The 14818-nt window shown below is 33.6% G+C and overlaps 1 protein-coding gene across 1 annotated transcript in view; it reads right to left on the bottom strand.

Annotated features, from left to right (window-relative positions):
- Window positions 1-14818, bottom strand: part of LOC143235696 (tachykinin-like peptides receptor 86C) — a 59124-nt gene that overhangs the window by 15434 nt on the left and 28872 nt on the right. Inside the window, exon 4 of the mRNA XM_076473911.1 lies at window positions 1148-1298. Coding sequence (XP_076330026.1) covers window positions 1148-1298 — 151 coding nt within the window. The remainder of the gene's footprint in view (window positions 1-1147; window positions 1299-14818) is intronic.

Raw genomic sequence — 14818 nt, forward strand, 5'->3', positions numbered from 1 at the left:
TTGGGAAGACCGTATAGTACTCCCTACCTGTGAATTAGGTCCGAGATATTGATGGTGGTGGTGTGCTTTTATTATATTAAATTTGTCAGAAGACCTAAGTTTTTGATTATTCTGTAAAATTGACTTAGACTCGAAAATGTTATCAATATAAACTTATACAATAAATAATAATATCCACAAAGCTACTCTCAAATAATTCTTGTCAGGCTTCGTTTTACCGAACATTTACTAAGCAGATTTCAGTTACAATAAAGATATCAGTATCTAAATAGGAGACATGATTTTACGATTAATGGTTATTCCCAAAGCGAGACTTTTTGTGCATAACAGATAATCGCATAAAAAAAATCCATATTTTATCAGTCCTTCAATAAAATCAATATATACGTAATTCTGTCTCGATACATGTGTAAAACAAAGTAGGGCGTTAAGAGAAAATCTAACCAATAGCCAACAGTCTTTGTCAAAAAATGCCCGAGAAATTTTATTAACGACTTTGTTCAGTCTTTTTAAAACTGTAATTACAAAAGGATATGTTACTAAAAAACGAAAGAAATAATAGTATTTTTAATTTACAAAAAAAACTTTTAAAATACGTGAGCTTCTCAATTTAAGGTTTGTTTTGAATTTCGCGCAAAGCTACATGAGAGCTTTCTGCATTAGCCGTCCCTAATTTAGCAGTGTAAGGCTAGAGGGAAGGCAACTAGTCATCACCACCTATCGCCAACTCTTGGGCTACTCTTTTACCAACGAATAGTGGAATTGAGCGTCACATTATGAAGGGCGAGCATGTTTGGTGCGACGGGGATTCGTACTCGCAACCCTTAAATTATAAGTCGAGTGCCTTAACCACCTGGCTATGCCGGGGTTCTGAATTTAAGAGTTTCATACCTAATTTGTGTTTTATTGATCATAACGTTGCGTTTATATTTAATTCTATTAAAAGTATTAAATATTTATCTTTTCTCATTAATATAGAAATATCAATCAGTTAAATTACTTACAATGAAGCGTAAAAATGTATTAAAATTATTATATTTGTGCAAGAATAATAATTTTCTTAAGTTCGATTTATTTAGTATTTCTGCTACGTGAAATTCACTTTCTATGACTATTTAGCCATCTATCTTTTTATCTAAAAACTAACCTTTTGTTTCGATTTAATAAGGTTCCTCTGTCTGTCTGTTTCCACTCCGATACCTTGGCTTCCCCAGAGAGTACAGCACATTTTTGAGTAAGTAACAGCCATTATCAGCATTGGCGCTACATACGTCATCACCAGGAAAGACAAGTTGTACCTTTACAGATAGAACAATAATAACTTTAAAAAATAAGCTTAAAAACACTATTGTAAACTCTCTATAGTCTTTGATAAGAACTAACGGCAAAGAAGTGTGGAATGAGAGGTTATTTTAGATTACTGATCTTAATAACCTATTTGGACTCTATTTTGACGACCAAAAGTTTCACAAATGTAAATGAAAAACACTTTAAATTTGTTAATTTTAAGGTTATATTTATGTTTTAATTAAAAAACAACTGTTAGTCTGCATTAACGACCAAATAGTTTGTAATTTTTCTCTTGAACTTCAAATATCTGGTGTAGACTTATAACGCTAAAAGCCAGGACCGGATTCCCGCAGCGAACATGGTATAGATCTTCTATTGTGTAGCTATGTACTTAACAACAACAAACAAAACCTTAACTTTAAAACTTAATCAAGTTGTTAACAATTGAAATTCTAAGGACTTTACATCCAACTGTTAACCTTAGCGTGGTCCTCAGCCACGTGGATAGTTTGTGTCTCTAAGAGAGGGTTTATGCGTCGTAAATATCACTGTTTGTTTGTTTAGTCAGATTCTTTGTTAGATAGATTTGATGATTTTCTTTGAAATTCTTTGGTTTAGATATATTTTCATTCAGTGTCTTGTTTAATGTAGATTACAATTTAAAACGGGATGTTGTTTTTGTTTTCAAACATATTTGCAGATTGACAATGTACTGTTATATAGGTAAATTTTTAATGTTAAATGTTTATTTTGTGTTTTAACACTAAAGCTTAACTTCACCTAGAACTGTTGAGATGTACCTAATAAAGATCTGTCTCCCTCTATACAGTTTAACAGAGTACACTTAACATCTACCTTTGGCTGATATTTCACTTTGATTGTTTTTTAAACTGGTTAATAAACTCAGTCAAAATCGGGAAAAGTTTGGTTTGGTTTGTTTTGAATTTCGCGCAAAGCTACTCCAGGGCTATTTGCATCAACCGTCCCTAAGTTAGGAGTGTAAGACTAGAAGGAAGACAGCTAGTCATCACTACTTGCCTTTTTTTTCCAGAGTACTTATCAGTTCAAACGGGGAAGTCAATGGAAATTTTATTACTGTTCTTCGTAATTTGAAAGAAACATAACGCTTCTTTTACATTGAAATTAGGATTTTCGACCCCCGGAGAGACAGCGATAAGTTTTCAGATTTACGATTCTAAACTCAGAGTTCGATCTCTGTCGGTGTTTGGGTAATAAAAGTTCATACCCTGGAGGGTCAGGTTCTCTTTAACTTCTTCCTCCTCCCCGTACTTATATTCTTGGCTGATTGATATTTATAACTGTGAACTGAATATTATTTGGTCCTTTTCAGGGCAATGTCCATGTATTTTGGCTCGTACACAGTTATTTTATTCTATTAGTAGAATGTCAAGTTTGCTGGTGGCATTTTTTTTAATACATAAATAAATAAACTATATATATATATATTTTTATTATTATTTAAAGTTTATATTTTTTATTATTATTTAAAGTTTATATTTTTTATTATTATTTAAAGTTTATATATATATATATATTTTTTTTTAAAGTTTTATATATATATTTTTCTTTTTATTTATTTTTATATTTGAAATATAAGTTAACTGGAGAGAGATATTTAGGACTAGCTTCATCATGTATGAGGTACCTGTCTAGTTCACATAGTAATTCACTTTTTATCCAATTCTTATTAAAGTACATTATTGTAATATGTAGGAGTCTATCTGGTATGGTTGGTATGTTCGAGTATTTGTGAATGAACTGAGATGATATAGTTCTTGGAACTCTGTATGTAGTTGTGAGGAGTGTGTTTTGGATTGTTTGTAGTTTAGTTTTAATTATCTTATTGCTTACAGTTATTCATGCTGGAGCTGTATAATCTATTACAGGTTTAATATATGTTTTATAGATTTTTAGTATGTTATCTGTAGATTCTCCACAGTTTTTACCACTTAGGCTTCTGGCATAGTTAGTTCTTCGCCAGACTTTATTTTTAATTTTGTTAACATGATTGATCTAAGTTAGTTTTGAATCATAGGGCAGACCAAAAAACTTAGCCGATGGGACAGTCTGAAGTAGTGTGCCATTCATATATAATTCTGGCTGTTGTTTTTTGTGTTTTGTCAATTTCGTAAAGACTACGAGTTGTGTTTTTGCTGTGTTTATTTTTATTCTATATTTTTGACAGTATTCACTTATTCTATTTAGTTGCGGTTGTATGTTAGTGGCAGCTATCGTGGGTGTTGCGGCACTTTTCCAGACTGCCACATCATCTGCAAACTGTGAAGAGAATCCATGATTCGGATCCCTCAGTGGCATATTGTTTACATACATGATGAAGAGTATAGGGCTAAACAAAATCCATTTTGTTCTTTTGGTAATTTTGATGTTATTTCCAAGAATCTGGAGAGTCTATTACTGATTATTCTTTCAAGAATTTTGCCTACACAGCTGGTCAGGCTGATTGGTCGGTAGCTATTAGGTTTATTTGCTGGCTTTTTTTCCTTATGGAACATTAATATATTTGCAAGCTTCCAAGAAACTGGGATGTATCCTGAGGATAGAGACAAGTTAAATAGTGAATTTAGGTGGTCAAACAATTTCGGAGTGCCCTTTTTTAGAAGGATGGCTTGTATTTCATCTTCACCTGGTGCTTTGTTTTTTGTGTTTTTTATTGCTTCGAGTAGTTCTTGAAGGGATATTTTATTTGTTAGTAACGTGCTTGTATAATCTGTGTCGGAACTTGTATTTGTATCAGTTATGTTTATTGAAAAAAATTGATTCAAATTGTTGTTTATTATTTAATATGTGATTAGTGACTTTATTGTAGAAATATGTATCCATATCTGGATCAGTGTGAGTTTTAAAAGTATTTTGAAGTTGATCTTTGAAAGCTTTGGCTATTTCTTTATGTGTGTGTGCTATAGTATTATTATGTTTGAGTGCAGGATATTTCTTTGTGACTGTATTTTCATTGGTGAGTCTTTTAAGATGTGACCAGAATTTTTTCGGGTCAGTTTTATCATTTAGGTTTGAGCAGTAGTTGTCCCATTTATCTTGTTTTTGTTGTTTTATTTGTGTCCTGATGTGATTTCTAATATTGTTTATTTGCGTTTTTGTTTCTCTGTCTCTTGTTATCGTGTACTGTCTTCTTAACTGTCTTCGTTTTTTGATTAGAGCGATTATTTCTGTGGTGGGTTTCCATGTGTTGTTTGTCGTTTTATGGTGTTGTTTTGGTTTTGTTATCTTGGCTGCTTTCTGAAGGCACTCCGTAATTGTTTGACAGTAGTTATCCATTTCAATATGGGTTTTAACTTCTTTTATAACTTTATTAGGTAAAAGGTCATCTAATTCCTGTTTGTAATTTTGCCAATTTGCTTTTCTGTAATTAAATTTTTCTTTTAAGTGTTATATTTTTATGGGGGGCGAGATCGAAGACACAATATATTGGAAGGTGATCACTATCAACATCTTTTCCCACTTGGAATTTTATTATTTTTTAATCAGATTATAAGAATCAGAGTTCGATTCCCCTCTATGGTTTGTTTTTAAATTTCGCGCGAAGCTACACGAGGGTTATCTGCGCTAGCTGTCCCTAATTTACCAGTGTAAGACTAGAGGGAAGGTAACTAGTCATCATCACCCACCGCCAACTCTTGGGCAACTCTTTTACCCACGAATAATGGGACTGACCGTCACATTTATAACTCCCCCACGGCTGAAAGAGCGAGCATGTTTGTTGTGAGGGGACTCGAACCCGCAACCCTCAGATTACGAGCCGAGTGCCTTAACTACCTCGCCATGCCGGACCATCGGGTAAAGTCAGACCTTTACTCCGTGATAAAGTAGTTGGTGTCTCCCGTGTTTTGTATATTCTTCCCGCTCACTCTGAGGGAAATCCATGAACCTAAGGAAGCTGGGGCTAAGGATACTGTTATTGTGGATACTTATTTTCCCTGGACGATCATGTAAGTGGCTTTTTTTGATCTCTATAAACGGAAAAGTGATATTATATAACGTTGAAAAACAAAGAACTTAATGGCATGCTTACATACATCTTCTTTATGTACTCTTTTGATAATTTCATCAGCGTCTTTTTAGGGGAAAAAGCTGAATGCTCTGAAGCTCGCCACATTGAAGAAAAACATAATATTTCCATTAGATATTAGTTGTTTTGCGCGAATGTGAGTGCATGAGGACAAATACTTGTGACAGAAGTGAATTTCACTTTGATGGCCACAGCTTTAAAGTTTGCTCATGCGTAAAACGAGTATGAAAAATGTGAATCAATAGTTTATTTATATCCAAAAGGGTTTATGCTTAGTATTACTGTTCACTTTCAAGCTGTGATACAACCTTAATTTATATTTATACAGCTGAGTTACCTTTAACACTGCATATAAATAGCCAGCAGTCTATTAAAGGAAGTAACCAACCTATCGTCGTTTCGGGCCTGCATAATATTTGAGTTTAAGTTTATTTATTATGGTATATTTGAACAAGAAGCCAGAATTGCTTCAGTTGGCAACTTATATGTATAATAAGCACAGAGATACAATTCTGGCTTCTTGTTCAAATATACCATAATAAATAAGGAAAAATGTAGTGATTTATTATCATAAAACTTTAAAATCATAATTTGTAGAACGTTATTAAAAATATTTGATAATCTACTAAATAACTGATCCTTTTCGCATAGAAGACATACAACGTCCGAATTAATCAAATATATCGATTATATTTGTTTTCGTACAAATTCAGTTAAAATTCTTTCACCTGAATAAGGAGGCATAATTGTTTTTTTTTAAACCATGTATTTTTATTGCATCTTTCCTTTTATACTTAAGATCAATAATATTAAACCATCATATAATGGTAAACATTATCATATAGGCAGTAATATAAAATTCGCTTCAAAAAGTATATACATTGAACATTCAGTTGAAGATGTAAAATTATTATAGAAACGTAAAACGCACCAACACACAAGAAAAATTATTTATAAGAATACTAAACAATAGGTTATAAAATATTTCATGTAACCATGCAGCAATTTTAATGGACATGTAAAAATAAAAAAATTACAATTAATTATAATGAAAAAGATTGTTTATTTCAAAATAACTACCTAATTGTCATAACATGGTAAAAATTAATGCTTTATCGAAGAGTAAAACCGAATCAAAAATTTTTGTTTAATTAAGTGTACTTTTCAACGAGAGGAACCGAGAACATTGTCTTGAAGTGTTCCAGTGATATTTCTATGGGAACAGAAACAAAAACCAAAGAGGTCCGGTATGGCCAGGTGGGTAATCTTAGGGTAGCGGGTTCTAATTCCCGTCGCACTAAACATGTTCGTTCTTTCCACTGTGTGGGCGTTGTAAAGTTACGGTCATTCCTACTATTCTTTGGTAAAAGAGTAGCTAAAGGATTGGCGGTGGGTGATGATGACTAGCTGCCTTCCCTCTAATCTTACACTGTCCCTAAATTAGGGATAGCTAGCCCTTGAGTACCTTTGCGTGAAATTTAAAACAAACCAAACAAACATAAAAACATGTTGATCTTTTATTTGCATTTGGCGAATTATCAAAAAGAAAAATATATTATAATAATCACTATGTACGTGAACTTCTATGCCTGAAAATGAAACGTAAAATACACGGTCCCATACAGCAAGGATCACATCTGCAAAGATTGAAGAGCTAGACTGGGAAAACTTCCACATTTTCCTTATTCTCCAGACCTTTCCCCATCTAATTATCATCTATTCCGAAGTTTGCAGAACTATCTTGATGGAAAAAAGCTTAGAATACATGGAGATGTCAAAACTACCCTCTCCACATTCTTTTCCTCCAAACTCCAAGAATTTTATAGAAGTGTCATTCAGAAGCTTGTGAATCATTGGCAGGAAGTAATTAATAATAATGGGACATACATTATTGATTAAATAACATTAATTATAATACGTTCTCTAAGAAAGGCCAATCGACACAGATCATATCATGAAAATGCAGTTTCTCCTGATTGCAGAATTTCATCGAGATGTTGGTCACCTCACGCAAATGTTCGTGGAATTCACATCTTTGATCTCCTAGTCTGTTTCGTTTTTGGTTTTTGTTCTACGAAGGTTTCAGCTAATCAGGCTCAAACATTAATGCCTATTTTGAAGTCGGATGCATCCTTAACTTTCCTCATTTGCACGAGAACTAAGGCACACAAAAATTGCTTATTCTATTTATATTGGCGCAATAACCATAAAGATTTTAATACATATCAGCTTATCAAATAATGCGAGTTAAAAAATGAAGAGGTATCGTTTTTTGGCTAGGTAGGATATATACACTTTAAAGCAATAACAACAAACGATTGAATCAGTACAATGGAACAATGCCTTTATATTGTTTCATTTCTTCAATTGTTAAAAATTCATATTGAAAAGTCATATATAGAACAAAGATGATGTAAGTAACGTGTAATTAATTTTATTTTCGAAACATTTCTGGTCATCATCTTTCAAAAGCGTTGCAGCAGAGAAGTTTTTTAAAACGATGCAAAAAATTAAATTCAATTAGTTGGATGCTGCTTATATTATTACCATTTTTGTTTGGGTTTGTATTGCAATTACAACGTCGTGAGAACCTTCGGGTGCTTTGGAAGTAGCCGTTTGTTTTTGCTACTAAGTCGTTAATCGCAACATGCTAATTGCTGAAGCCTCGAACCTATATTGTTAGAAACTGGGTTTTGATACCCGTGGTAGGCAGAGCACGGATATCCCTTTGTGTAGCACTGTGCTTAATAACAGACAACAATAATTGCTAAAAATGCTTTATTCTTATGAAGGCTTAAGTCGAAATTGAACTTAAGTATATTGTTTTCTTAAAAACTGAATTAAGAGCTGTTTTAAAATTGATGTTGTCCTTTTAAAATCGATGGTTGTTCTTCTATGTTAAATTTCGCACAAATCTGCTCGAAGACTATCTGTGCTTGTTCTTCCTAATTTCAAGAATTTAAAGATAAAGCAGCTAACCAACACTATCCACAGTCAACTTATGATTACTTTGATCGAATAGAAGGATTTGGTTTTCACTCCTTTAACACACCCGTTGCCAAAGTTCAAAGCATGATTTTTCAATATTTATTTTAGTGGCAAAGGAATCCGAATTATAAAACTTCAGATCCACAGTCTAGCACGGAAACCATTTGGCTGCAGTTGCCCAAAGAGCTGGTGAAGAACTGAAATTGCTAAAAAGGTGAAAATTTAGAAAAATGTTCGCAAATGTAGAAAATAACGTGATTAACTCTGACTTGCGCTAAAATATAAACTTTACGTTTTTAAGATATATTAACACAAAAGGAAGGTAACAAAAAATATCTAAGCCTTTACTAAATGCCCTCCTGTCGATCAGCGGTGAGTATGATAAAATATAACCCTAAAAATCAGGTTTCGATACCTGTGACGGACAGAGCACTGATAGCTCATTACGTTTAACAACAAACAAAAATATTACTAACTGGCCCGGCGTGGCCAAGCGTGTTAAGGCGTGCGCCTCGTAATCTGAGGATCGCGGGTTCGAACCTCCGTTGCGTCAAACGTACTTGCCCTTTCAGCCGTAGGGGCGTTATAATGTCACGATCAATCCTATTATTGTGGGTGGTGATGACTAGCTGCCTTCTCTCTAGTTTTACACTTCTAAATTAGAGACCACTAGAGCAGATAGCCCTCGAGTAGCTTTGTGCGAAATTCAAAAACAAACAAACAAAAATTACTAACTGTTTCTTTATAGGAGACTTCTGCCATTATATTAGTAACCTGAATAAGAATAAAAAATGTTCCGAATAACTAAAGCATAATTACTGTTTTAAATACTTCCGTGTATTTTTACACAATAATTATTAAAAAGTTAAGGTAAATGTTCGTATGCTTTAACCTTATTTAAAACTTAACTCATACGTTATTTCTTAAATAACTTGGCTCAGAATTAATTTTTGCTGTGACTGAAACGTTAGCTCTTTCCCATAAACAACTACGTGGTAAATAAGGAACAAATTGACTGCTTTAAAGCTAAAAATGAACTTTCTAAACATTTAAATTCATAGCGTAGACCTTTGCTTCGTAATACTTTCCACATACTAAAAAATCATTAAGCATAATAAATATGTCTCTAAAATTTAAAAGGTGTCTGTGTTTTCTTATAGCAAAGCCACATAAGGTTATCTACTGAGTCAACCGACAGGAATTGAACACCTGATTTTAGCGTTGTAAATCCATAGACTTACCACAGGGGCCAAATTTAAAAGGAGAGAAATTATTTATCTCATTCTAAATCAAGCCAAAAAATACCTATAGTTACTTCAAATGCCTAATTATAAATTAAGTATTTTTATCACTAAGTTTTCATTTCCTTCGTATTTTATTAAATGACTCATGAGCATTTGAAGATTGACCTCAGGTGGTTAGGGTACTAACTTCGCAATGTGAAGGTCACTGTTTCGAATCTCCGTCTCACCAAACATGCTCACCCTTTCAACCGTTGGTGCGTTATAAAGTTACGGCCAATCCTACTATTTGTTGGTAAAAGAGTAGTTCAAGGGTTGGCGGGGTGTGGTAATGAGTAGCTTCCTTCCCTCTAGTCTTACACTGCTAAATTAGGGACGATTAGCGCAGATAGCCCTCATATAGCTTTGCGCGAAATTCAAAACAAACAAACAAGGTAAATGGTACTTCAAACCACCCACCGTTTGGGTCATCATTTTAATTTGGTCATCGTAGAAAGTTTGAAATCTGTTACTTCTGTGGCTGACTCTTTCTCAACATTTAAGGCTTAATATAAATTTTTAGTGGTTCTAATTTTTACGCACAGTAGATTACTTTTAAAAAAGAAGAGACATTTACCCAAACGAAAATCCTGTAGAATTTAAAACAATATCTGAAAAACGATAGGCTTGCCAACTGTGTACTATAAACGCAATTGTAGACAGGCTTTATTCGTTAGTGGCGAGTTTATTGATTTACGACGCTAAAATCCGTAGCTCAGTTTCTCGCGCCTGGCATGGTCAGGTGGTTAAGGCACTCATCTCGTAATCTGAGGGTCGCGGGTTCGAATCTCCGTTGCGTCAAACGTACTTGCCCTTTCAGCCGTAGGGGCGTTATAATGTAACGATCAATCCTATTATTCGTTGGTAAAAGAGTGGTTTAAGAGTTGGCGGTAGGTGGTGATGACTAAATGCCTTACCTCCAGTCTTACACTGCTAAATTAAGGACGGCTGGCGTAGAAAACCCTCATGTGGCGTTGCGCGAAATTCAAAAATAAACAAACAATTAGTTAGATAAAAATATTATTAGGAAAATTTCTATTGAAAACGCTGATTTTGAATGTTCTTATTTTAAAACAAATTGGCCCAGCATGGCCAAGCGTGTTAAGGCGTTCGACTCGTAATTCGAGGGTCGCGGGTTCGAATCCAGGTCGCACCAAACATGCTCGTCCTTTCAGCCGTAGGGGCGTTATAATTGGACAGTCAATCCTACTATTCGTTGGTAAAAGAGTAGCCCAAGAGATGGCGGTGGGTGGTGATGACTAGCTGCTTAGTCTTACACTGCTACATTAGGGACGGCTCGCGCAGAAAGCCCTCGAGTAGGTTTGCTCGAAATTCAAAAACAAACAAAACAAATCTATTAGAAAGATCTTTATACACGTAGAAAGTTTCGATTTGCAAACATTTTAGTGTTTTTTTGTACAACATCAGTTTATTCTGTTTCACAACAATAAAACGCATTTGAAACGGCTTCCGTATAGGAATGTAAATAGCTTTGCGAGTGCTTTTTATTTGCTCTTTTCTCAATGGCTTTGGAACCATATCAAGAAATTTTTGAAGCCCACTTGAATGGGATGTCTTCGTTGTTTTTACATTTAATTCAGTTTATTGTTTACTTTTGGTAGACATTTTTACATTTATCTATCATTTTAAAGGTCAAATAGGTATTTACCATAACGTTGTAAGATGGTTTTAAGCTGTAGATTCAATAAAGGCAGAGCATCTGTAATAACATTCATGTGATATTTTATTCGAGTAAATTGTATGCATAACATGTTTGCATTGATAGCCGAGAATCAAATTTACGATATTGGAATATCAAGTTTATTTTTACATCTTTACAACATCTTTGTGCTCTTTAATTTACATATCTTAAAACTAGAAAATTCGCTTATTTTTGTTTTTACCTTTTATTAAAGGATCATGCACTATAGATTTTTTATTCTCAATAAAGAACGTTTTTTGCAATAAACATTTTTGTCCTATGGTAGCAGCAGGTAATTATGAAGAAATATTGTAAAATATATGTATTTTTATTACATCGTTCTATTTAAAATGTTTAATTTCAAGGCGATATTTCTACCGAATAGATAGATATAGAACCAAGGCATTGTCAAATTGGAGGAACTGAAAGAAACATTATTAATATGAATTAATTTGTCAAGGTCACTTTAGGCTCATAAAACTTCTATTCTTGTTATGCTTCCCCTAATTACAAAGAATTCAGTTTCTTTCCCTACAAGTAGAAATCTCTACTCATTTCGTTTTTTCTCAGAAGGGCAAAATAAAATATTCCTTGAAAAAGAGTATCTCAAGAGGGTGGTGATAACTAGCTGCCTTCTCTCTAGTCTTACATTAGAAACGGCTAGTAAAGATAACCTTTGTGTAGCTTTGCGCAAAATTCAATACAAACCAAACCATAAAACGAGAGCTAATTACTATAATAGTTAGAAACAATTTGAATAAATACTGCTTTAGGTAACTGTGCTGTTATATTTATGTATATATAAATTGGTTATACAGAGAATATAACGACTTCTTAACATCACAAATTCAGACAATATTATTATCTATATAAATAATACTCTTGCGTTTCTTTGTTCGGAACTTCCCTCATAAAGTTTGCTATAGAGGCTACAAACCTTATATCTGTAGACAGGCTTTTCCATTTAGAATAACCTTACCTGTTGTTTCACTTAGTCGAACTTTTATTGCAATGCCTTTGCTACATGGTGACACAATGTCATTGTCATCACGTGGCGATTGACTTCGATTTCAATTTTAGTTGTTTTTTATTACATCAAAATTATCTCACTCATCATCGTGGTTATACATGCAGTGCCACTATCAATGATAACATTATTACAATAATACCAGTAGCAACACCCATCCATTCTGTATGAAGACAATCCAAAGATTGTCATTGCTCCTGAAAGAGCATCATACACCAAATACGTATTTCATTATGCTAATGGCCAGGTGGTCGAGGCACTGGACTCATTATCTGAGGGCCGCTGGTTCGAGTCTCCGTCACACCAAATATGTTCGCCTTTTCGCCGTTGAGACGTTAAAAATTGACGGTCAATCCCACTATTCGTTAATAAAAGGGTAGCCCAAGAGTTGGCGGTGGGTGTTGATGACTAGCTGCCTTCTCTAGTTTTACACTTCCAAATTAAAGACCACTAGAGCAGATAGCCCTCGTGTAATTTTGCAAGAAATTCAGACAAATAAACATTAAATTAAAATGTTTCAACTAGAACTATATTGACAGATTTATGTCTATGATGGACATTTAAAAAAAAACCTTTAAAGGCACAAGATTTTTGAAAACTGTTAGGTTAGAAACATTAAAAAAAGTATAGAAACAAGACAGGTAGCTTAAAGTAAAAATGAAATCACAGAAATAAACAAACTTAAAGTTTTAGACATAGTATTGACATTATTTTCTCAAGCTACAAATCCATATTTTGACGCCTTATCAAGAGTTGTTATGTTTAGAAAAGTCAAAATATGGATTTGTAGCTTGAGAAAATAATGTCAACACTATGTCTAAAACCTCAAGCTTCTTTGTTTATTTTTTGTAACTGCGTTTTCACTTTAATCTATATATATCTTTTGAAAATTCCTATTTCCTCTTTTTAAATTAACAGTTTTCATAATCTTGTTTTACGGCATTCTGCCAGCCATTGTCAAAATTTTGCGTAAGTCCAGAAACATTGATATTCTAGCTAAGTTGTTATTGAAAGAACTGTAGAAGGCTTCCGTGAGACGTGTAATATGATGTAAGTTTGCTTCTTTTATTCATGGAAAAATTTCTGCATATCTGTATTTGGAAGGAGGTTGTTGGATTCGCTGTAGTAAAAATGTCTCTAAGTTATGATTTTCTTCCCATAATTGTCCTAAAAAAACTAGGAGACAAACGGATGTAAAGTTTTCTGGGTTGGATGTTATTATGGAATCTTTAGAAATAGCTGTTACAATTGATTTTTTCCATGTGTTTGGTAAGTATCTTGTTAGTAACGATAAATTAATTATGTTAGTTGAATACTTAGTTTGTTAGAAGCTTTTTTGGAAATTATATTTCGAGAACTGTCGTAGGAGAAAACAAAAGTATTTAGCGTTTGTATGTTGATTTTGACTTTGGCTTAGGTTATTTCATGGTTTAAAATACCATTATTATTTGATAATATATTGTCATTATGCCTGTGTTCGTCAAATATGAGTCACAAATTCGTAAATTTTCATGTTGGTCACGATTTGGATAGTGACCACCTCCCAGTTTGGTGTATCTTCAATCTCACCCCCCACTTAAATAAAATCATGGTTAAAGACCAACTGAACTACAAAAAAGCTAATTGGCCAGTTTTTCAAACTATATTAAATGAAACCTTACCTCCAGAAGTACTACATATTGCCGCGGACGCATCAGATATAGATGCATACTGTCATATCATCTCTGAGTGTCTAAAACATGCAGCCAACAGTTCGATACCGAAACAAAAACACTTCACAACAACTCATTCATGGCAACCACATAAAGACATAATACACTTAATTAAAGACAGACGTATACTCCGCAGACAGTACATTCAAAATCGCAACCCCACACTTAAAACACAGAAAAACACAATAAGGAATAAAATACGAAACTTAATCAGACAACAAAAACAAGAAAACTGGGACACCTTCTGTTCCGATCTAAATCATAAAACCGATCCTAAACAATTCTGGACACACTTGAAAAGATTTACAAATACAGGAAAAACAAACACAGTATATCCACCACTGGAACTGGATGGAGAAACAGCATACATTAACACAGAAAAAGCCGAGATATTTAAAAAACACCTAGAAAACACGTTCAAGACACATCATGAACCAGACATGAACAGATACTTCTTTAATACAGTTAACAACTTTATTGATCACAACAGAAGCATTTTTACACCTAAATTTCCAGTCAACACTATTACACACCAAGAAAAAACAAAAGACTGGAGCACTCATCAACTGATTAAACATATCATTGTAACAGAAGTCGTAACTGCTATTAACAACACAAAAAACAAAGCCCCTGGAGAAGATGGTATTCAAGCTATCCTCCTAAAACAAGGCACTCAGAGATTATATGAACACTTAACAGCGTTATTTAATCTCTCACTATCAGCAGGATATATCCCCGTTTCTTGGAAGGAAG

This window comes from Tachypleus tridentatus, chromosome 12 (assembly GCF_004210375.1).
Source record: "Tachypleus tridentatus isolate NWPU-2018 chromosome 12, ASM421037v1, whole genome shotgun sequence".
Taxonomy (NCBI): Eukaryota; Metazoa; Arthropoda; class Merostomata; order Xiphosura; family Limulidae; genus Tachypleus; species Tachypleus tridentatus.